The sequence below is a fragment of the Gobio gobio genome (genome assembly GCF_949357685.1).
Source record: "Gobio gobio genome assembly, chromosome: 4".
NCBI classification, from domain to species: Eukaryota; Metazoa; Chordata; class Actinopteri; order Cypriniformes; family Gobionidae; genus Gobio; species Gobio gobio.
This window is the reverse complement of record NC_137100.1, coordinates 8,845,626-8,870,319: the sequence shown is the minus strand read 5'-3', so window position 1 is coordinate 8,870,319 and position 24,694 is coordinate 8,845,626. Positions and strand designations below refer to the sequence as shown.

At 37.5% G+C, this 24,694-nt stretch overlaps 1 protein-coding gene across 1 annotated transcript in view; it reads right to left on the bottom strand.

Moving 5' to 3' along the window:
• hip1rb (huntingtin interacting protein 1 related b) overlaps window positions 1–24,694 on the bottom strand; it is a 60,580-nt gene that overhangs the window by 33,443 nt on the left and 2,443 nt on the right. The window contains exons 2-6 of the mRNA XM_079815962.1: window positions 9,032–9,095; window positions 6,241–6,383; window positions 4,200–4,256; window positions 3,977–4,063; window positions 3,160–3,236 (exon numbers count right to left, since the gene is read on the bottom strand). Of these exons, the coding sequence (XP_079672088.1) occupies window positions 3,160–3,236; window positions 3,977–4,063; window positions 4,200–4,256; window positions 6,241–6,383; window positions 9,032–9,095 (428 nt within the window). The remainder of the gene's footprint in view (window positions 1–3,159; window positions 3,237–3,976; window positions 4,064–4,199; window positions 4,257–6,240; window positions 6,384–9,031; window positions 9,096–24,694) is intronic.

Below are 24,694 nucleotides of genomic sequence, written 5' to 3'. Positions count from 1 at the left end.
CTGATTCAAACAGACAATCGTTGAGAAAACTACTCAAAAATTTAGTTAACTAAGCCACAAAATACTCTAGAGAAAAGCTATCTTAGCTAAGATGAAAGCTACAAATCAGGTAAAATAGCAAGTTACACTACAAGCTACAAGGACTTTTTTTTTTTTGCTGTATAGATCTTTATTACAGTGGAATTGAATGCCGGAAGTAGAAGCAGTTTGTCGATTCTTCCAGTTATGTATATTTTCAACGTGCTATTAACACCTAGTTGAACAAACGCCTCATAAAATAAGCATCCGGAGGATGATTTCAAAATCCAGACATTTTCAGAGACAGGAGAAGAGACGGATAATTACTGTACAAGATTTTCCAAACTCAACATAAGCCGAGACTCGTAAACATATGTGATTATTTCACCACACGGTGTCAGTGCTCATCTAAATAGAGACCACACTGCAGTGTGTGTGTGTGAGACCTGATGAATAAGATCAGAATGAACATATTTATTCATCTGTATTAAACATTTTAGTCATTAATCTGTAATTTTTAAACTGTATGCAATACACACATTTATGCCAAAATTCTTAATTAATTTTCAAAGCAGTCACGCTGTCAACGCATTACTGTTTAAGATGAATTAAATGTTTAATATCATTAAATTTCTTTAAGGCAGTTACCGCACATTCATTCATCTATGTTAATACTGCTCTTATGAAAATTAACCATGGTTTTACTACAAAAAACATGGTTATTGTAGTTTAACCATGGTATTTGTTGTAAAACTGTGGTAATACAAATGGTAATCAATCCACAAAAAAAACATGGTTTCTACATTTTTACTATAATAAAACCATGGTTAATTTATATTAAATAACAAAAGAGTGTTTATCAGTTAAATTCATTTAAAAATGTAAATTCAACAGTTATGAAATATGATCAGTAAGAGAAAAACACTGTTAATGAGAAGACGAGCACTGGACTGCGGCGGGCTGGTTGGGAAATACATTTATTTATTCTTCAGAATGCACATTTGGAAGGGAAAGTTTCAGCAGGCTGAACCAGAGTCCTGCACGGGTTCGGTGACCCGCAAATTTTGCTGAAACGGGTGAAAAACATCCAAACTGTGTCGGATACGGGTGCGGGTTGGGTCGGATCGGACACGTGCAAACGTAAAAATATGTGCATATTTTTAGGAACACATCTACAAAATAATAAAAAAATATTGATTAAATAAATTCCAATCCATATCAGTTTATTTGTGCCTTTGCGGCGTGTGCGCGCCCCCAGGAGTCTCTCACTTTAAAAAGGAGAAGTCCAGTGTGTGGGAGAAATTTGGAGTTATCTCAGATAAAGAAAACAATATTGTGAAAGGCTTTGCTGCATGCAAATCCTGCTTTAAAGTTTTTGTGTTGGATAGCCACTTAAATGGAACTTCATCACTGAGGAAGCACGCAGATAACTGTGGTAACGAACCAAGCACAAGCAGTTCTATCGAACAGTATTTTTCAAAGGGGACAGAACTGTAGGTGCCTCGTAGAGATGATAAGAACACATAACCTTGTTCTTCATGAGCTAGCCTTTAGACAGCTTCGGCTGAAGTTGTCCTTCTGTTAATGGTTGTGTAATAATTTCTGTATGACCTGGCAATTAACATTTTTGTAAGTGTGTCTATAATGTGATATGCTAAACTGATTTCTTTGCGGGTGCGGATTTTAAATAGTGCTGCTGTCGGAAAACGGGTCGGATGCGGTTTTAAGCACTGCGGGTACGGGCGGGTGAGGATTTACAAAATCAGACCCGTGCAGGACTGAAGATATGAGATGTAATCATCCCGCGTATTATTTTAAAAGAAGGACCTTCATCCCGCCATATCAGTCTCACCCATGCTTTCCTCAGTTCTTTTAGTGTCAGGAACTCTGAGGTAAGGGTGTCGTTGTTTAGAATTAGAGAAGCCAGATCGCTGCAGTAATACCAGCAAGAGGATTCAGCCATTAGTTTTGATTGCGTTGCGATGGGACCGGAACTAGCCGTACACTGCTTCACTTTCCGGAAACAGGAACTGTGATAAAGGTCTATTGTAGCTATTTTATAACGGTTTGTTGTGCAAAATAATAAAAAAAAAGAGTAAGCTATTATTTTAGCTCCTAAACTCTTCATCTGGATAGAATGGAATGTCCCACATGGCTAACATCATTATGTAAAATGTGGGACATTCCAACACAGGCCTCAGAATCTCTCAAATTATCTGGTGATCTACATTTATCATTCAATATATTTTCTGTTAACTAACCTCAGTGTCCAGACCTGTCAATAAAGCATAATGTTTCTCTTTTAAAACCATCTAAAATGTATTTGAGAGTGAGAGGGAGTAGCGTGCCATTTTAATCTAGCAAAGTCCTTTCCCTTTTTTCGGAAAAATATACAGTCAAAAGTTTAAGATTTCAAGTCAAGAAAAAAAGAAAAATGAATAAATCTTCACTGGCTACCTGTGGCATAATGTATTTACTTTAAGATATTACTTCTAACATTTAAGGCATTAAATGGTCTTGCACCTCCATATCTGTCTGACCTACTCTTCTCCTATTCTCCTGCCCGGTCCCTCAGATCATCTGAGCTTGGTCTTTTGTCCACTCCTCGTTTTCGGTTGTCCACTGTAAGTGGTAGGTCATTTGGTGTTAATGCTCCTAAATTATGGAATGTGCTTCCCCTTCCACTTCGTGATATATCATCTTTGTCTACCTTCAGTACTCAGCTAAAAACGCATCTATTTAATATGCATTGAATAATGTGGCTATATAAGGCCTGTGCTTATATTGTGTATGTGGGTGTGCAGATGTATTGTATAGCACTATGTAAAATGACCTTGAGCTATGGAAAGGTGCTATATAAAAGTACAGTACTGTACTGTACTAAAGTACAGTAAAGATATTTTGAATTTTACATTTCAAATAAATGGTGTTCTTTTAAACTTTCTATTCATCCTGAAGAATTCTGAAAAATGTCTCAATTTCCACAGCAATATTGAGCAGCAAAAATAGTTTACAACATTTATAATAAGAACCGCAATTAATAATTGAGTACCAATAATAATTGGAGACCCATTGCAGGGGTTCTGAAAAGCTATTGTTGCCGAGATATAATACAGAAGAAATAAATGAAATTCCACGTACACATTATTGATGTCCGTTCCTGCTGTACGCTCCAGGAGTTCATCTGTGACCTCTAGACTAGCTGGAATTTCAGAATGCTGCAAAGAGACCACAGAGAAACTTCATTTCAACTAAGCAGGACTATACCCATGTTCGCAATGGAATCCAAAGTGCTACTTGGTGAAATCTGGATATAAAATTCCTAATTTATGAACAAATTCTATTGGTATTATTTTACATTTTACATTTACCACATAACAAGACAAGACCTTCCCTGGCATGTTCATGAGGGGAAGAAAAGAAAAAGAAAAAGACACCAAAAGTGCTTTTTTCCCATTTTTGAACTGTCACCACTGGCATTTAATGCAAAAAATGCTCCCTTTATATTTGGAGCAAATATATTTGTGCTTGGCCCACTTAAAATACAGATGTACAACATTAAATTGACATTATATATTGACATATATTTTGAGTTTGTTTGTAATAAAAACAGCTTATATAAGGGTCCAACACACTCTAATGGCAATTCATTACTATTTTAAGTTTTGGAAAATTGGAAAAATTGTTAATTTAAATGAATTTGTACAATGTCATGCGTACGTTTCTGTATACTTATGGGTGGATTATGAAAAAACCCCCAGACGTTTTCATACAAATTCATATAAAATCGTCACCTTGTAAATAGTTACATTTTCTCATGAGATCTGGCTGAAGGGCCTTTGAATATTGTCTCGTACAAAAGAGAGCCTTAAAGTCAAAATAATATACTGACCTAAAATAATGGCTGTCAAATGTGGAGAATATATTATGGGCTCAATGTAAATATATCAAAATGTACCTTTGTGTGAAACTCCATCTTGGTGCAAAGAAGTTTGGAATGTAGAGAAACCAGCTGTCCATACCCATGTCTGTCGCGTGTGTTACTCTGAAGATGGAAATGAATGACAATTAACCAATAAAGCAATCATTTTTTAGTCAAACCTGTCAAAAAAGGATTCATAACCAAGTTTCTTTTTTCTGAATGTTGAAATAAAGGATTTTGTGCATGAACATTGACTTACCCATAGTAACCCTGTCTCAGCAATACTGCTGTAGTGTCGCATGCAGTCTTGTAAGCTCTGGTAACAATGAAGACGACAATGAACAATACAGTCTGCTCCAAGAACAAAAGACATTTTATAGGCAGCTGCAGTGATGAACAGCTGTCAAGTTGAACAACTCTCACTTCTCATAGTAAACAGGCAATCTATATAAGCAAAGGAAAACTGTGTGATCACGTTCTGTTTCCAATACAGTGGATGCTGCTTTTACATGGCAAATGACTTCAGAAGCAATCCAATATATCTATACTTACATTCCACCAAAATCTGCAGCTTTTCTATAGATTTTTAGTGTAAAACATGCATTCTGAAGACATGCGTTTTGTAATATGATTCAAATTACATGGTCTATACAAATGTTAAAGAGTACACACATAAGCAGAGAAAAGATATCAGAGTTCAAGGTGTTTGTAGACATCTTATTTATAGAAAAACACTTTTAACACTGATTGTGCTTAGCTCACTTCTTTTTTTACAACCAAGCACAAAGTAAGCGCTTGAATAGGAAAGGTAAGAAATGTTGTGCATTGGGGTCAGCAACTTTTTTTGTTATATACTGTATACTGCAACCTAAATATATAGTCAATGTTTTGGCCAGCAAACACACACACACACACACACACACACACACACACACACACACACACACACACACACACACACACACACACACACACACACACACACACACACACACACACACACACACACACACACACACACACACACACACACACACACACACACACACACAGTATACTGCCAAAAGTTTTGGGACGCCTGCCTTTACATGCACATGATCTTTAATGACATCCCATTCTTAACCCGTAGGGTTTAATATGGAGTTGGCTCACCCTTTGCAGCTACAACAGCTTCAACTCTTCTGGGAAGGCTTTCCACAAGGTTTAGGAGTGTGCTTATGGGAATTTTTGACCATTCTGCGCAGAAGCGCATTTGTGAGGTCCGACACAGATGTTGGACGAGAAGGCCTGGCTCACAGTCTCCGCTCTAATTCATCCCAAAGATGTTCTATCGGGTTGAGGTCAGGACTCTGTGCAGGCCAGTCAAGTTCCTCCACACCAAACTCACTCATCCATGTATTTACCTGCTTTGTGCACTGGTGCGCAGTCATGTTGGAACAGGAAGGGGGCCATCCCCAAACTGTTCCCACAAAGTTGGGAGCATGAAATTGTCCAAAATGTCTTGGTATGCTGAAGCATTAAGAGTTCCTTTCACTGGAACTAAGGGGCCAAGCAGAGAAGCGTGATTCGTCAATTCAAAGAAAACGTCTCCACTGCTCTAGAGTCCAGTGGCGCCGTGCTTTACTGCATCCGACGCTTTGCATTGCACTTGGTGATGTAAGGCTTGGATGCAGCTGCTCGGCCATGGAAACCCATTCCATGAAGCTCTACACACTGTTCTTGAGCTAATCTAAAGGCCACACAAAGTTTGGAGGTCTGTAGTTATTGACTATGCGGAAAATTGGCGACTTCTGTGCACTGTGTGCCTCAGCATGCGCTGACCCCGCTCTGTGATTTTACGTGGCCTACCACTTCGTGGCTGAGTTGTTGTTTCCACTTTGTTATAATACCACAAACAGTTGACCGTGGAATATTTAGTAGTGAGGAAATATCACAAATGGACTTATTGCACAGGTGCACCACGCTTGAATTCACTGAGCTTCTGAGAGCGATCGATTCTCTCACAAATGTTTGTAAAAGCGTCTGCATGCCTAGGTGCTTGATTTTATACACCTGTGGCCATGGAAGTGATTGGAACACCTGAATTCTATGATTTGGAGGGGTGTCCCAATACTTTTGGCAATATAGTGTATAAATGATTTTTAATGCCAGGTTGTGAAAACAGTATGACAAAGGGTGAAAAATGAAAAACAATGTCGGGACACGGAAGGAAGATTGTAGAGAAAGACAAACAACAATAGATTAATAAAAGTCTATTTGAACAGATAATTCCAACGAAACTCAAAATGAAGCATGCTTACATTTCGGTGACCGTCACGCAAGATTTTGTGTAATACATGGCAGAACTTCCAGCTAAGAATGGCGCTGCTTGGCAACGGCAGACCAACGGCATATGACCAGAAGGTATAGGCCCCCTTCTCTCTGTGGGTTCCCAAAATTATTCCTGTTCATTCATTTAAGGAAAAGATCTCAAGAACAATTGATTATCACTTCACACTCATTAATTGTGTTATGTAATATCACAATTCATCAAACTGGGGAAAGTCTGCTGTCCAACTAATTTTGTAAGTTAGGGCTGCTAATAATAATAATGTTTATAGACTGATATCTAGGCTTGCCACGATATCATAACTTGATGTCACACCAGTATGGTATCCATGTTCAAACTGATTATTAGCCCAGACTGGATATTAGATGGTGCTATGAGGTAGTTAACGATAACTATAGGAACCAGTTGCGTTTTGGTGTTAAAACGTTTGGATATGAAAAGTACCTGGTCATGTACACATGAAATTAGACATGAGCAAAAGAAAAGCTTTCTGCATACCATATATGATGCCCTTCAGGCGACTATTTTACTGCCCTTTAGGTGACTATGATAATTATTTAAGGCTATTCTATTCATTAGGATATTGATATAGGATCTGCTGTTGTCAAGTAAGTTTCATTTATGTTTCCTTCCCCCTGTAAACTGGTATAAAATCAGTATCATTCCTCATACAGAGTATAACTGGTTTCATCCAACATGCACACCAATATGTTGATAACATTTACATGCAAATCAATAACCCAGCAATGCAAGTAAACCACATTGACTAGACTGAATTAAGACTGTATTAGACTATATTGCCCGGTGATGGCATTAAAATGTCAAGCAATGTAAGCATCCATGTTTTTTTATTTTTATATTTCTTGGGTCAAGAAAAAGTCGGAGTTTGCGATATATTTCTCCTCCCCTACCACAAAACACTCACTGAGGCTGAATGTGGTTAAATCTGCTATATATAAGGATGTTTTCCTGTCACACAAATCACACATGCAAACTACAATAAACTGACAGAAAGCAGGTTAAAGCCATAATATGTAATTTTATCGCCGCAAGAGATCTCTGAGTCAAAACAAAGGCGTAGCTTGATGACGTCTTGTTTTCACGGAGCTTTTATCGCGCCGCAGACGAGCGCTTCCGCTTCTTACGCTCTTGCGTATGTGGGGTAACGCAGCGCTGTTTTATCATATTAAGCCGCGTTTCCACCGCAGGAATTTTCCCCAGGAACTAGGAACTTTGGGGTGGTACTCGGTGTGTTTCGACCGCAGGAACCAGGGTCTAAATGAAGTTCCGGGTAAATATTTCCCCCTCCGAACGGCCCTGCTCCTGAGGTAGTACTCTGTCAAAGTTCGGGAACTTTCGGGGGTGGGACTTGGGCGCTGAACAAGCTGATTGGTTATGTCAACCGGCATTTTTAAAAGTCTTTTGCGAGGTTCGTTCTGCGTTCAGTAAATATCAATCTTGCTCTTTCTGTCTGATGGCATGCGTTCGTCTCAGCAATCGCACGGTCAAAGTCCGTAATAGCTGATAATAACATACGTTGTCTTATTTTAAATCTAGCTTTACGAGCTTTCAGAATACGCTTTAGTATCAGTGCTTGTCTCTTTTCCGCCGTTTTGTTAATGACCTCTTTATTAAACCAATACATAACTAGCAAAAACAGCGCTGCTTGCATCTCCTCGTTATTGTTGCAGACAGTATCGCGCAAAAATGATTACTGTCCGTTGCTGACTGGGAGGAGTCCTACATCACCGGACTAATTTGCCTAATCTTCTCTGTACTTTAGACCGCAGTGGAAACGCAGACAGTAGCAGATCTGAGGAGGAAAAAGTTCCTGTAAAAAAAGTTCCTGGTACAAATTGTTGCGGGTAATTTCGGTGGAAACGCGGCTTTAGATACATTTGAGTGTGTTGAAAGTTATGTTATAATGCTACACTGTGCTTTCGCTTGACGCCTACTATGAGACACTTGTTGCACACTGCAGTAAGCTAGATCGATATTAGTCATGGTAAAACATGGTACTTGCCGTAAATCTAGAAAATGAGAATTAAACGATAAGACCAACTGTGTTGCGCTATATAACAATGATTCGTTTTCTGTCGATGATTGTATCCAAACAGTTGCTCACCTGTCTAATAAAACACATATATTAAAGCGTCTTTGGTGTTTCCATGGTTTCTACAAAATTACACCGGAAATCGAGGGTAATGCGGGTATGATGTCATTGATAGGCGACGCACAGACACGGTCTGTGTCCTGGTTAAAATTGCTTATTTCTCTGGATTTAAACATTCTTGGAAACATTTGGGATAATGTAAGTACACACAACACAATACATAACATTGTTCTAGTGGTTGTTGGATATTTTAATCCACAAATCTTACATATTGTGCCTTTAAGATGTTTACATGCTGGGCAAAATCAGGGTAGATGGACACAAATCTAGCTCTGTCGATCAGTTTATTCTTAAGCTGTTTATGATCTTAAGCCAATAAAGGAAAAGGGTTTAACTTGTTTACATGACCACGCATGCTGTCTGCTTATTAAGCATAATCGGTTTAAGAATGTGTGTGTCAACACACTCAATGATATGACAATAATTAACAGCATTATCAGACAGCAATGTTTGACAACATTTTTAACACTTTTAAACCAATAATAACTAACACAGAACTTCTGAGCTGATTGCAGTACTACTTATCCTCTTGTGAATGGTTGACCTAATAGCTGGATAATAGTTGAATAAATAGATGAATTAAGGATACTGCGTGCATGTTTCTCCTTCAGCGGCGTCTCTGTGGAATTGATGGCCTTACTGATGCTGCTGAGCTAAAAAGGAAAGGAAAGAGAAAAATTACTATGCAAGTTTTGTTTGTTTATGCATTGTGATTTGAGATTGAATACAGGCCTTTTTTTGTTTGTTAAAAGAATTGGTAACCAAAAAATGTATATGATGTCATTATTTATTCATCCTCATGTCCTTTCAAACTATTTGTCAATGTCTCCCTGTCACATAAATACAAAAACGGTAGACTAAAAACATTAGGCATGGTATCTTATGTGAAGGCTCCAAAGCCCAAGAAAACTCAACAGAATCAAATCATTTTTATGATGTTTGGCTCCATTAATTGTTCCTGAACATACTTTCTTCTGCTAATGTGGACTGAACATCTAACAATAATAATACAAAGCACTAAAATGCTCTGACACTGCTTCCTGACAAGAAGTTCTAAGACTCAAAACTCTAAAGAGCCTTATTCCATTAGCATCCCTATTCATTTCAATGGCTTGGTTAGCACAGGTTCCTTAATTGCTCATACAGACTTTAGTCAGACGCCATATTGAATTTAGGCAGATAAAAACAAGGCTGTGAGGGAAAGACTTACAATCTTTCCAATGGCACGCATCCTATAAACGTCTAGATCATGTAATTTTCACAACTACAAACAACTTTCAAAACTGATTTATGAAGTGTTTTTCTTGGAACGTCTTTTGTTTTGGACAGACGTTACACCAACACCAGCTGAACAATCGGTCTGTTTTTAAACAACAGTACAATCCATTGAACCCACTGTACTTCCATCTCTCAAAGCCTTGTTTTCTTTCCTGTCAAAAAACTGTATTTAACACAAATATTAGCACCAAAATGCGTAGTTTGAGTAATCAATAGACAAAACCACAATACAAGTAACAGTTTATACAAATATGTTTATTTTACCTCATTTAAGACGTTTCCGAACTCTGAGCTAGCTACATTAAACTGTATTCTAAGATTTTTTGTTTATTTTCAGATTAATCTTACATTATTAAGACACTAACAATAGTCAATTATAGGAATTCTTAAACAGAAATAATGCTAGATAAGTGCTGTAATTTTTACTGCTGCAGCGGCTGCCATTTTGAGTGTTTCATCACATTGCAACAGTATATGGTACAAGTCGTAGCGGTATAGTTTACAAGTTCTACAAGTTATTCCAACATGCCGTGAACACATCTTTTGTTCTGGGATCAGGCATCACACGACGTGCTGTGGCACCGCAGAAAATTGAGGTCTTCTCAAAGTAAATTAAATATAATCCATATCACGGATGCAATTTTACACTAAATACACCTTTTGTGTGGCAAAAGGTACATTTTAAAGCTGCACACGGTATGGTTTAAAACAAGAAAATATTGAAGAAAATATCTTTACCACTCTTAAGGCCCATTCACACTAGGACCGATATAACTATATATAAAGTATATTACGATATCGGTCTGTCTATTCTAATCGTGTGCTTGTCTGTCAGTTTAAATGCTTAAGCTCATTACAGCAGGATGGATTCTGATTGGCTGTCAATGTTTTTATCGTTCATCAGCTGGATAAAATTGTTTTGAAAGTGATTCCAACGATTTTGTTTCTCTGTGCATTATCATTTTAGCTGTGGTGTGAACTCTATTCTTTAATATTGAGAACGATTTTTAGAACTATATCTTTATCGTCCTTGGTGTATCAGGCCTTTAATAAAATAACCATTCTTTATTACTAGCTGCTTTTCCATTACAGATTTGCGCAAAACATTTGCAAGATTTTCAAAATGTTGATAAAAAAACGATTGCGAAATGACAGCGTTTCCATTAACTGACTAAAACTTGTCATTCAAAAAATTATGCCACATATGTTGGTAGGTTTATGTATATCCCATTCACCGCACTGGCCATTATTTTTAGTGAAAGGAGACGTGCGTGTTATCCAAGCATTAATGGCAAGGAAAGCCCTACACTTGAGCGTATGATGTGTGTGTGTTTCTCCCTCATATCTGCTTCAAGGTCTTTAGAATCCAGTATTCCTGTAATTCTATTGTCTATGAGTTTAATAAAGAACTCGGTCTCGTCTTCTGTCCAAACACACAACGTCATCTGTAAAGAATGATCCACTTTTACATACACCAGGTGACCTGTAAATGCGAAAAACCATTGCAGGTTTGCGAATATTTCCTTTTTGAATTGCCTGAAAAACCACCTAATGTGAGCGTAAAATTGTTTTTGCTATATATGGGAGTTTTTGCTAAATTTACGTGTTTCCACTGGCCGTATTTTCAATCCGCAATTCGAAGGGTAATGGAGAAGCGGCTACTGGCTCACTAATAATGCGCAGCCACATCTCCCACATGATCCTACTACAAATAACAATCATCTTCATTACATTAACTGAATAATAATTATAATACAAGTCTTACATACTTATTTGAAAATGAAAAATAATGCAAAAAAATATATTCATTATAAATTGCATGTTTAGCAGTGGATGCTTTTTCAGATCAGCTAGGGCAGAAAAAAAAAAAAGTTGACCGTTTGGAATATCTTTTACAAAAGCACAAAACTGAGGCACAGAATTTAATGTGCATTCCTTTGAATGTTGGTCTGTGGCTCATTAATGTGCAAGTGAGATTGTGCTGGTCAGCCCCAAAACTGGGAGAACAAAATGAAGGCGATGGACAGCACAAAGAGCAGATTGTGCAGAACAAAGCATGTCAGCCCTAGGAATTGGGTTGGTTAGGTGCCAAACGCTGGCACACAATCTTCGACAGATGGTCTGCCTATTGGCTAACTTTCATAACAGACTCTGTTTTGGGGGGTCCTTTCCTCTATGGTTTAACTCAGGGCTAGTCAATTTTGTTCCTGGAGGGTTACTTCCCGCAGGGGTTATTCTCTTTCTAAAATCGCATACTGAGTAGGTACATTTGATGAAAAACCTATTTTCTGACTGTTACTTTACTTTAAAATGTGAACACTAAACACTAAAACAGGAGAAAAAGCGGTGTTCACGTGAAATGTTCCTGGTTGAATAACATTTAATGAAAATGGCTACTGATGAATGATATATTGATGGTAACAAGAGCTACTTTTCCACCGTCGGGCCAAGTGGTTCAAGTTATATTTCCACTTTAGCTTGGTTTGGCACAGCACAATTACAAACTGCTCTCAGCCGGGAATTCTCAGCATGGTTGGCTAACCGTGTGAACCAGTGTTGCCAGGTTTGCGTAAAACAAAGTCTGGCCAACTGCTAGTGCTGGGCGATATGACCAAAAATGTATATCACAGTATTTTTCTAAATTATATCGGTTTCGCGGTGTATGACAGTATTTTTTTTCGCCTATGCTTGACCAGGTGTTAACCACATTTTCTACTAATTGAGAGAGGAAATACTGCAGTAGATTGACTAGAATGCCCTATTTTACTGTCATGATGAGTGAATATTGTAGAAAAATTCCACACTAGAGTTAATACAGGTTTGCAAAGCCCCACAAAATGATGCTGTGGGGAGACAACAACCAATAAAACACAGACTTGCAACACACTCATTACAGACACATGAATATTAAAATATGACCACGAGTTGAGGGCACCTTAAGCATTTTAAAAAATCTAACCCTATAACAACAAACTGACAAAACGAGGGAGAAACGCAGAAGGTCTAAAGATATTTTCAGTTCATTTAAGAGCACTACAGTCTCTGACCAAATGACACACGTCAGTTTAACACAGAAAGAATAAAGCAGTTTTTTGCCCAATCTTCTTTGAATTGTCAGTCTATTTATTAACTTACATCATTGTCTTCCGTGTAGCAGAATAACCCATCATGTCATCGCGGTCGTGATCAGACGTACAGTTGTAGTATCAGTGTCCTTTGCATATACATTTCATTTGAAGAAGACATGATCAAATATGTGTGCAAATATGTGCGCTGGTTCATGTTAACTTAAACACGCTCGCTCCGGTCTATATGTGCTATAAGATCTATGTGGAGAATGTTGTTAATCTCATCACGGCTCTCTGCGCAGAAACCGCTCTCTCTTGCGCGCCGCGAGTAGCTTGAATTCTCCGCTGCAATCAAGGGCTTCATCCGAAATCGCCCCCTATACCCTCAAAGGGCATTATTTGAGGGGACAGCCATTTGTAGTGGTGTCCGAAACCATAGTGGACGTTATTGAGTGCACTCATTCAATCTCACATTGCACCGCAATAACGAGTGTACAGTCGATGCACACATAACGGCTGTGTGAATTCACTCACTTGTTTTCATTCACTCCTTCAAGTGAACAATAGAAGTGGATAACATAGGGAATAGTGAATGAGGCTTTAGGGGGCGATTTCGGATTCAGCCATAGGCTGTGATGCGATCTCAGCTGTGCTCTTACTACAGTGCAACAGTGAAACGGGACCCCTCTCAAACAGTGATGTGCTGCGCTGCGCCGCGTTCCGAACCTTGTCTAAGCGACATATATAGGTATTGCGGTATAATCAAAATTGATATCATAACAAAAATAAATACCGGTATTCGGTATGAACCGGTATAAATGCCCAGCACTACCAACTGCTATTCAAAACTCGCCCAATGCCAGCCAAAACTACCATAAATCCCATGGTGTAAAAATCATGTTCCGGGGTGTAAAAATCGAGTTCTGAGGTGGGGGTTGGGGTTGCTTCAACTTGCGGACAAAAAAAAACACCCACGACAACAGTAGCAGCATTTCCATTACAGATTTGCACAAAACTTTTGCAATATTTTCTACTGTCGATAAAAAACTATTGCAAAATCACTGCGTTTCCATCAGTCAGGGACAGCCCTAATTATTATTATTTAAAAAAATATGGTGAATCCCAAATAACAGATTTGATTTGAACATCTGGCATATCATTATCATTAGTTTCCCAGAGAGCCACATGAATAGAAATCATATTTATGATTGTTAAACAAATGCAACAGTTAGAAATTTGGCGGCTTATCACACACAGCAGCTAATAAGCAATCAAGAAGCACTCTCATCAATTATTCCAACGGAAAACAAGAAAAAGAAAAAAAGCAGGATTTATCTTAAAAGTAGGGCTGCACTAATTGTTACAGCATTATTATTATTATTATTATTACCTTTATTTAACCAGAATAAAACTCATTGAGATTAAAAATCTCTTTTCCAAGAGCGTCCTGGCCAAGACAGGCAGCAGCACATTTAACAAGGTTACAGAAATAAAAACATATAACATCAACATATAACAATTTGTACAAGTAATAAATAATTATAAAGTCATAAGAAATCAGAATTTCACATATTATCGCAAGCGATAAACAACAGCAAGGATCGTCCGTCATAACTGAGTCAGTCTTAACATCTACAGTCAGTTTGTGTAGCTTCCATGTTTTTTAAAAGTAACTTAAAATCAACCAACGAAACTGGCTCCTTAAGATTCAGCACATTTTGCAGCTGATTCCAAGTGCAGGGGGCCGCATACTTGAAAGCCCCTTTTCCCAGTTCTGTCTGGACTTGAGGGACAGTTAATAAAAATATGTCCTCAGAACGAAGACAATATCTTCCTGTACTTTTCTTTTCGATGTAAGATTGAAGGTATGGGGGAAGCAGACCAAGAATTGCCTTGTAGATAAAAATGTACCAATGATTAAGTCTACGGGTGGACAATGCAGACCAACCAACCCGATCATACAAAGAACAGTGATGAGTAAGTGCTCTAAAGTTTGTATAATATATAAACTGTTATATAGTTTAAAAAGTTAAAAGCGTTATATATTTAACGTTTTATATAACTGTTATATGATATAATGTTTACTTTATATATTAAATATTATTATTGCATAATTATCAAAAGGGGTAATGTAATACAAGGCCATTTCACATTTTACATGTTCTTTACCTAATCCAAAAAACGTATATTGATTAAAATTTTTTTGATAACAGTGAATTGAACACTACCATTAATTCGACTTCTTGTAATGCATGGATTTGGTGAGTGCTTTTCACATTAGATATTTTAATGGAAGCTATTCAGTTGCAAATGAGATAAACCTGAGAGCCATATTGCTACACAAATGCAAATTCATACAGAGACTGCAAAGAACAATACTGTCACAGCCATATGGCAGTCCAACACGAATGAATCATGTAAACAAAGAGTATTTATTAAACTACCAGAACACACTGGAGAATCTCAGGAGATTAACGACTTACACTTCACACATATACTAAGACGATAACCGACCAAGAACTGACAAAACAGGGAGTATATAAGCTACACTTAATGCCAAGTTCACACTGCACAATTTTCAAACTCGTCGGCTTTTGAATTTGAATCGCAGACTAGTCCAGATATTTAACATGCCAAATATCTCACGGGCGTCTGCGACTCATCTGCGATCCTCTCAGATCGCGTCTTTGATCATTCACACTGTGTGATTGTCACGCGTGTGCACGAGCATGAATTTGCCTATGATTTCGGGCGTTTGTCTGAGATTTTGCAAAATCGGTGCTAAAATCTGGCAGTGTGAACTCGGCATAGAAGACACAGGTATAACTAATAGCAACCAAGGAAACTAACAAGGGAACTAACATGACTAAACTGAAAGAAAACACAAGAAATACAGGCACAATGAACATAACCCTGACAGATACTCATAGTGGGTTTTTTTCTTTTCATCTTTGAAATGGCTGAACACTGCAAACAAATCCAGGGCAGAAAATGTATCCTTTAAAGAGAAAAGCTCCTTTTGGAGGATTTAAGCTCTTGACATCTGGCCACAAGCAGGGAAGGCAGTGGAGGATTGTTACCAATGTAACTTTCAGGACAAATAACAAATAACAAGCAGACCGTTGTTTTTAATTCATTGAGAGAAGCAGAAAACTTTATCACGGTTAAAATATGATTAATCGTACAGCCCGATTTAAATGACTGGTTTGTTTAGCGATATCAGTTTTGATATTGCATCAAGATGCTAAGTTGCTTTCACAGGAACATTACACATTACAGAAAGCTGACAGAAACACTTAAAGTCTGTTTAAAGCAATATTAAATATGAGTTTGTCACACCACAGAAAAAATTGTTATTAAACACCCAGCCAAATTTGAATGATGAAAAAAAAAAAACGCCAAGAAAATAAAATAAGTTATCAAAATCTTGAAAAAATAAGCAGTATAGACCAATTTACTGTTTGTAAACATACAGGATGCGCGCGCATATAAAGTCAGAATTGCGAGATATAAAGTCAGATTTGTGTGATATAAAGTCAGAATTGTGAGATATAACGTCAGAATTGTGAGATATTAAGTCAGAATTGTGAGATATAAAGTCAAAATTGTGTGATATAAAGTCAGAATTGTGTGATATAAAGTCAGAATTGTGTGATATAAAGTCAGAATTGTGAGATATATAAAGTCAGAATTGTGTGATATAAAGTCAGAATTGTGAGATATAGAGTCAGAATTGTGTGATATAAAGTCAGAATTGTGTGATATAAAGTCAGAATTGTGAGATATAAAGTTGCAATTGCGAGTTATAAAGTCAGAATTGTGAGAAAAATAGTCGCAAAATGTAAAGTACACTGTAAAAAAAACATTTAAAAAGTAAGTTACCTGGTTGCCTTAATTTTGAGTTCATTGAAATTAAAAGTTTGAGTTAATACAATGAACGTTTTTGAGAATCGACATCATCCTTTATTAAAATATTATTAAAAGATTTTGTAAACATATTGCGTAATTGTGTTTTATTTGTAATAATGCAGTGAAACTTGTGAAATTTTCATGATTTATCACATTTTTTTAATTTATGTTGTTCAGAGATACAATAATATTTTTCTGTGTTGCCATTTATTAAACCAATTTCCTTCATTGTATTAACTCAAATTTTTTAATTTCAATTAACTCAATTTTAAGGAAACCAGGCTATTTTCTTTTTAAAGTTAAACCAACAATTTTTTTCATTGGCAATTGTGAGTTTATATCGCGCAAGTCTGACTTTATAACTCACAGTTCAGACTATATCTCGTAAGTTTATCTCACAATTGTGAGAAAAAAAGGCAAAATTGCGAGATAAGTCGCAGTTATCTTTTAAATTGTTTTATTCCATGGCGGACACAAGCTTCCATACTTGAGGTCTGTAGCTATTGACTCTGCAGAAAGTTGGCGACTTCTGCACACTGTGACCCTCAGCATGCGCTGACCCCGCTCTGTGGTTTTACGTGGCCTACCACTTCATGACTTCATGAAGGGATTGAACACCTGAAGTCAAGGATTTGGAGGGGTGTCACAAGCGCGCGCAGCTAGGTTGCAGAAAACCAGGGGAGACCGCATTTACATATAGAAAATTACATGGATGCGGTACAAAATTGTTAGATTTAAAAAGATTATAGATTATTTATAGATATATAATTATAGATGACTAATTATAGATTATTAGATGTTATTTTAGGGCTGAACACAAAACACTTTTTTTGTATGTGAATGCTGTTTTACGTGAATATTATGATTGAAGCACAAACATTTTTTACAAAATAAACAATAGGTTCACAATTAAATGTTACATCGCAGCCATGGAAACGTATTCGAAACGAACGAGAGAGAGCTTTGTGAGGTGAGCCAAATTTAAGCTTTGCCTACATTTTGCGATCTGTTCACCCGATTTTCCACGAATTTAACAATAGGCTTACTCCATGTTATTCTACTGGACGTGGAATCTCTTATTTATTTTCCAAAATCTTAATTTTCGTCTCTCACAGGGGATTATACGTTTCTTCCTTTTGTTTGATTTTAATTAGGAGTTTGCATAATTTACTGTGGTAAATTAGAAAACGGTGCTGCCAGATACATTTTACTTCAAACTCTATTTAACACAGTTTGTGCTTGTTATTAAACTTAAGGTGTGTCAAAGTTTATGTGTATAACGCATTTCATACATGCCAGAGATTTTTAGTTTCTCTTTCTCCCGCAGCGCATAATCAAACAAAGCCTACATTGCTTGACCCTGCGGAAGATAATTTCGCTCTTCACACCTTTTACTACAACTATCAGTTTTGGAACATCAGGAGAAAACATGAAGATATTAGAAAAGCGATGCTCTCTTTCCTGCTCGTGTCCCACATCCCTTTCTGCGCAAAGCGGCATAGAGCGCATAGAGAGTTCCTGTGGGGAAATATAAAACATATTTAACTAATAATTAACTTTCTTATATAATTTATATTACCATTATTTACTGATATTTATTTAAATGTTTTACAGGCTGTAGTATTGTTCAACTGAAGTAGTAAATTAAACACAAATGCTTAAATAGATGTTATAGCCTCATTTACATTTTTTTATTTTCAAAATATAGGCTATATAATATATACTGTATATGGTGCTCCAAATATATCAAATTTAGCCTACATTTTGAAAATACAAAAATTATATCTTAAAACTTAATCTTAAACTTTCTCAAATTTCTTTCAAATTTTCATTATTTTAATTAAGTGTCAGCAATTTAATCAAACATTTAATCAAATTTAACTGCTTCTTTGCTGAAATCATTCAACTGTTGTTATATGTGTAGCCTAAAGCACGATTTAAACCAATGCGTTTCATACAATACAACACTTTCCAGATCGTCTTTTGCAACCAAAATGCACAATTGAACCTGCGTGACAGTGTGACGTAGGCTGTAAATTGGTCTATTCTCTGCTATCAAATGCTGGGGGCGTGTCCGCTGTCTGCCCTGAAACCACGCCCACTCACAGTAAAGCTGCCCCCTCTCTCAACTGTCAAATACCGCTACAACCTGAATGGATGCTCCCTCTAGCACAGGGGTGCCCAAACTTTTTTTAAAGGGGGCCAGATTCGATGTTGTGGACATACCCGGGGGCCGGTCCCTTTTCTATTTTATATATATATACCCCATTGGCAGATATATTTGCTTGTTTTAAACAAAAACTCACTTCAATTTCCTTTTATTTTCCAGAAAACAAGAAAAAATATCTAAATGTCATTTAACGTATCTCGTAAATTTCGATAGGGGAGTGGTTTTATAACTAATAAATGCTGGCTTTTGCTTGAATATGCTCATGTGTCATGTTCGCTTGTTTGTCCATTTGCAATCGTATCGTCGTTCACTTCAGCTTTTTATTTGACATCTTTAACTTTATTTAATGTGTGAAAAAGATCTGCTAAGTTCCAAAGCATAATGTCACTCCATAGGGAGTTATTCTCTATATGAGTGTGCACTGTTTCTGAACTTTCTTCTGGGAAACGAACACGTCATATTATTTTTCATTTAAATAATCCCTAGCCAAGGCATATGCAAAAAATAGGGCAAGGCCTGGTTGAAACTCGCGGTTATGGTAAGGGGCGTGACACACTGGTCCAGCCGACCAATCAGAGCACACTGCGCTTTTCAGAAGGAGTGGCTTCATAGAGACCTTAACAGAGCGTTACTGACAGACTGGGAAGAGAGGTTCTGCAATATGTAAAATATGTGAAAAATGGTTTAAATAAATACAATAAAACATTCAAAAAAGTTTTGGACAATTCAAGCATGAAAATCTATTCAAGTAGCCCGTAAAAAACAAAATCAAGACTTTGTAAAAGGGTATAATATGGCCTCATTAATGTAATTCAACCATTAAAATGGAAAACATTGGAAAAAAAAGTTACTTTGTTTTACAAGAAACAATTCCAGAGCCTGAATTTTAACTTCCTTTGGCCATTAACAGAGAGTAAAAAACTGTCCCTGGAAGACTGTTTCGCATGCTTCTCATTTTGCCTACTGTCTTTTTGTGTCACCAAATAGAGGCAGCTGAACACTCAACACTGAAGGAAACCTGAGCCAGAACTGGGTTTGCCCTTCCTGTTCTCAGTGAATAGATCGGCATTCTATAACCTACTTAATGAGAAAGGACGATGTGGAATTGAGGTGCAAGAACACTGCCAAAACATTACATACTGACAGATGACCACATACAGATTACGCCATTATAAAACAGCCTGACATACACACATCTGAGTGCAATCCATTTTAATGTACCATGTTGTTTGTTTGGCAACCATAAACAGTTCTCAGCAGTGTACAATACACCCTGTTCTTTCAAGGTAACTTCCTCTGCATACACTCCTGAAGCAAGGACATCCCTATGATCCCTCTCTCTTTCCCACTTTCGGCTGCTCCCGCTAGAGGTCACCACATCGGATCATTCACACATTTATTTGCCATATGTTTTATCCCGGAAGCCCCACCTGACTCAACCTACACTAAGAGTGCACTCACTAACTCGTGCAAGGACATCCCTACGATAAGCTGACATACCCACCTGAATACTCGCTTTACAGAGATAACACAAAGGCACTAGGTTGCTTGGCAACATGTGTCAATGCAGGGCGAACCAACTCACGCGAGAGCTTACAGCAGAGCAGACTGACGCAAAACACACAGGGCTGTAAAGTAAACAGACAGAACTATGTGGCATATTTGACCAGTCAGTGAGAAAAGAACATTGATCTTTTGTGTGAGATAGTTTCTGATGTTTTGGGTGAGCATTTAAACAACAGTTCCAACAGTTCCACTCTCATGTTGTTCCAATGACTTTCTTTTAAAGATTTTAATCTGGATCAGAATTATCTAGATTGGGAAATACCATGTTTTGTTATCCAGGTAATCCATACTACTTTTGTGCTGGATCACCCAGATCCAGATGCAAATTTCCAGATTTCCAGAGCTCGAAATGGGACTACATATCACAATGTTGGCTGCTAGCTTTGTTAAGAAAAACAGGTAGAACAATCAGCGATGGGTCACTTTTTTAATTGAAGGGACTGAAAACAGCACAATTAAAGGGTTAGTATCACCCAAAAAGGAATATTATCCCATGACTTACTCGGCCTCAAGTCATGCTAGGTGTATATGACTTTCTTCTTTCAGCCAAACACAATCGGAGTTATATTAAAAAAATATCCTGTCTCTTCCCAGCTTTATAATGGGAGTGAATTGTAACTTTTTTTTAAGCCCAAAAAAGTGCATCAATCCATCATAAAAGTAATCCATGCGGCTCCAACACGCCGACCTTTTGGGACTTTAGCTTATTCTCTGTATCCCCCAGAGTTAGATAAGTCCATACATACCATCATTGGTGGAAAGAGTACTGAAAAAGCATACTCAAGTAAAAGTATTGTTACTTGTCAAAAAATTTAAAAGTAAAAGTACCTGTCCTAAATACTACTCAAAGTAGGAGTAAAAAGTAGCCCTTGTAAAAGTACTCCAGAGTAGTGAGTATTATGCTATGAATGTTTTTCTGCCTTATATCCTGCAAATTAAAAATGTAGCCTACTCTTTTATGGATGATTCTCAGTAAGAACAAAAAAACATGAGATCAACAGTATTTCAATATTTCTCCAAGTTTTATTTTTGACTGCTAGCACAAAAAAATACAGCCATGTAATATTTGAGAAAGCAACCAATAATCTGGTAACATTAATGACAACCAGTCTGTAGAGGTTTTCTTGCGGTTCATTAAAAAAGGTTGTACATTAACAATTGTATGTTTAAAAAGCAGTTCTTTCTTTTCAATACGCATTCATTGTACTGCTTTAATTTCAGTGGATGTTTTCTCTGTTAAAAGAATAGGCTACACTTCAGAAATCAGAATCGAGTAACTCACAATTTTCACCACTGGTTATTTTTGCTTGTAATTGAAAACATAAACCTGATTTAAATATAAATCTGATGTTTTATGAAAGTTATTTGCTATATACATGGACTACAATTTTAAATCGCCATTTGAGAACACATTACATTAAAATATGCACTTGTAATGAGTGTAAAATCAACATTATAATTTTCACTCAAAATCTTTTCTTTATTATTAAAAATTCTGATTCTATATATAGAATATATTTTTGGATTTTCATTGGATTGTCTTTTGATTTAATTATGCTGGTATGTATATTTTTGGAGTTTTATATAAGATTTGTAATGAAGTGTACCGCCCCTTTAAGAAACACTTAACTTTGGACGCGTTCTCTCATGAGGATGTATGTTGGCTCACAGAGCAATTTCATGATTTAAGTCATCATACACCAACCCCCTTTCATAAAGCGCACATGCCTCTCACTTCTGGCTGGTCGCGACTCCCTAACGCTATGGTTGATATGACGGGAGTCACACGCGTGGCGCATGGAGACAGGACTTATTATTCGCCTTGGCCAATCACATTGGCAGGACAAAAATAAACATAATGTAGAGACTGCAGGTTTAGGGAAAATAGCGCAGTAAAAGTACCGATACAGCACTTCAAATGTACTCAAGTAAAAGTAAAAGTACACTGTTTTTAAACTACTTAATATAGTACAATTCCTGAGAAAAACTACTCAATTACAGTAACGAGAGTATTTGTAATTCGTTACTTTACACCACTGCATACCATTCTCATCTCCGTGCGTGCCATAACTCTGTCCGACGCACCCACCGCTAGCTTAGCACAAAGATTGGAGGTAAACAGCTCCGACAAAATAACGCCAACATTTTCCTATTTACATGTTGTGATGTGTATAGTTACATCGTGTACTAAGACAAAAATGAAAAGTTGTGATTTTCTAGGCCGATATGGCTAGGAACTATACTCTCATTCCTGCGTAATAATCAAGGAACTTTGCTGCCGTACCATGAGTGCAACGGGACAATGATATTACCCAGCACCTGAAAATAGGCTAACTTCCGTCAACATAACCAACGTGACAACCTGCTTACACAGAGAGCGTGCTGGGGACTATTTTCAGGCGCTGCGTAATATCATTGCGCCGCTGCACCCATGGTACGGCAGCAAAGTTCCTTGATTATTACGCAGGAATGAGAGAATAGTTCCTAGCCATATCGGATATGTGCTAAGCTAGGCTAGCGGTGGGTGCGTCAGACAGAGTTCTGGCACGCACAGAGAGGAGAATGGTATGTATGGACTTATCTAACTCTGGGGGGTACGGTGAATAAGCTAAAGTCCCAAAAATGTATGAAGCAGAGCAGGGCAGAGTGTTGTGGAGCTGAGCAAGGCCGCAGCAGCGATTCAAGAGCGGGACTGTTATTATGGCATAGTCGCCGGCGGGACTTTTATTATGACACGTCGCCGGCACCACTTCCTCTTTTCCAGTCATGAGTATGAGGTAACGCAGCTCTGTTTATCGTATTAGATATATCTGAGTGTGTTGAAAAGGAAGTTATGACGTTCGCTCGGCAGCTGCTATGACACTTGTTCACACTGCAGTGAGAGTACAGCGTTTCTGCTAAATAAAACCGGAAACCGAGGGTAACGCAGATATGACGCAATCGACAGGCGACTCCCTCAAACGCATAGCTCACACGTCCCGGTTCCTTGGTTAAAATAGCAATTTCTCACAATTTATAAATAGTTGGAAACATTTGGGATATTCTAAGTACTCAACTGAACAAAATATATAACACTGGCCTAGTGGTTTTTGGATAGTTTACTGCAAAAATCTTACATAGTTCACCTTTAATTGTTCACCCTAAAGGCCTGTTCACACGGGGACAATTTTCACGCGCATTTATCGCCGACATTTAATGCCACGTGACTAAACAAAGGCTGCCAATGTGAGTGTGCACACTGACACTGAGTGAAGTGTAACAGGATAAACTGACGCTGAGTGAAGTTAAACGCGCAAAACGGCAGGCGCCTTGGGTTCGTTTTTTGGTTTTGACGCGGCGCGTTAAAAACTGGCCAACCAATGAGATCTGCGCTTTTGTGCATGTGCCTGGAGCTGCTGAAGTAAAGTGAATGTGCACGTTCACTCTGCCCATCGCCAGTGACAATCGCTTGGGTGTGAACACTCAATATGCGCCAAAAACGTCTCGAAAAACACTGGCGATAAGCACGCGCGATATTCGTCCCAGTGTGTACAGGCCTTAAGACCTGTAAAGTGTGCTAAGATCGGACTTTAAATATACATGCAATAAGGGCTGAAATTGCTAGAAACTTCCTTTGACTGGTTCATCTCTAAATCACAGCTGGATAATTATATGGGGACAAAATCTCAATTGTTTTTAACTTCACTATAATGCAGTGCTTAATAGATAGCCTACTGTTACATTTAAACAAATAAAGTGCAAAATATAAATGTGTACTACATAATACAAACATTGGCATTTTTGACCAATTTTTCAACTTTCTACTGGGATCAGGATAATCCAGATTTTTGGGATCAAAAGTATACCAATCTTACTAAAACGTTTTGAACAACACACTAAGGGTTTGATCCAGATCAAAACCAAGATTGGATTATGTGATCTAATCTGATTTCAGAAGACTTTTTTTCCCCCTTTTGAACTACCCATTTTCAAGATTTGAGCCAATCCGATAACCCAAATCTGATTACATTTATTTTGAACAACTGGGCCTTAGTGACAGAATGCCAAAAGTTGCAATGAAAGTGGATGTGACTGAGGCTGTCAGTCATTAACATTCTGCATATTAATGGTTTAATTACTTTTTTGGAAGATATTTATTACAAAACTACTAATTAACTGTGTTTAACACTGTATTTCGATGGTCCACTATAGACATTCAACTAACTATAAGTAACTTCGCAACTACATGTCAACTACCAGAGTATTAGTAGATTGACTGATT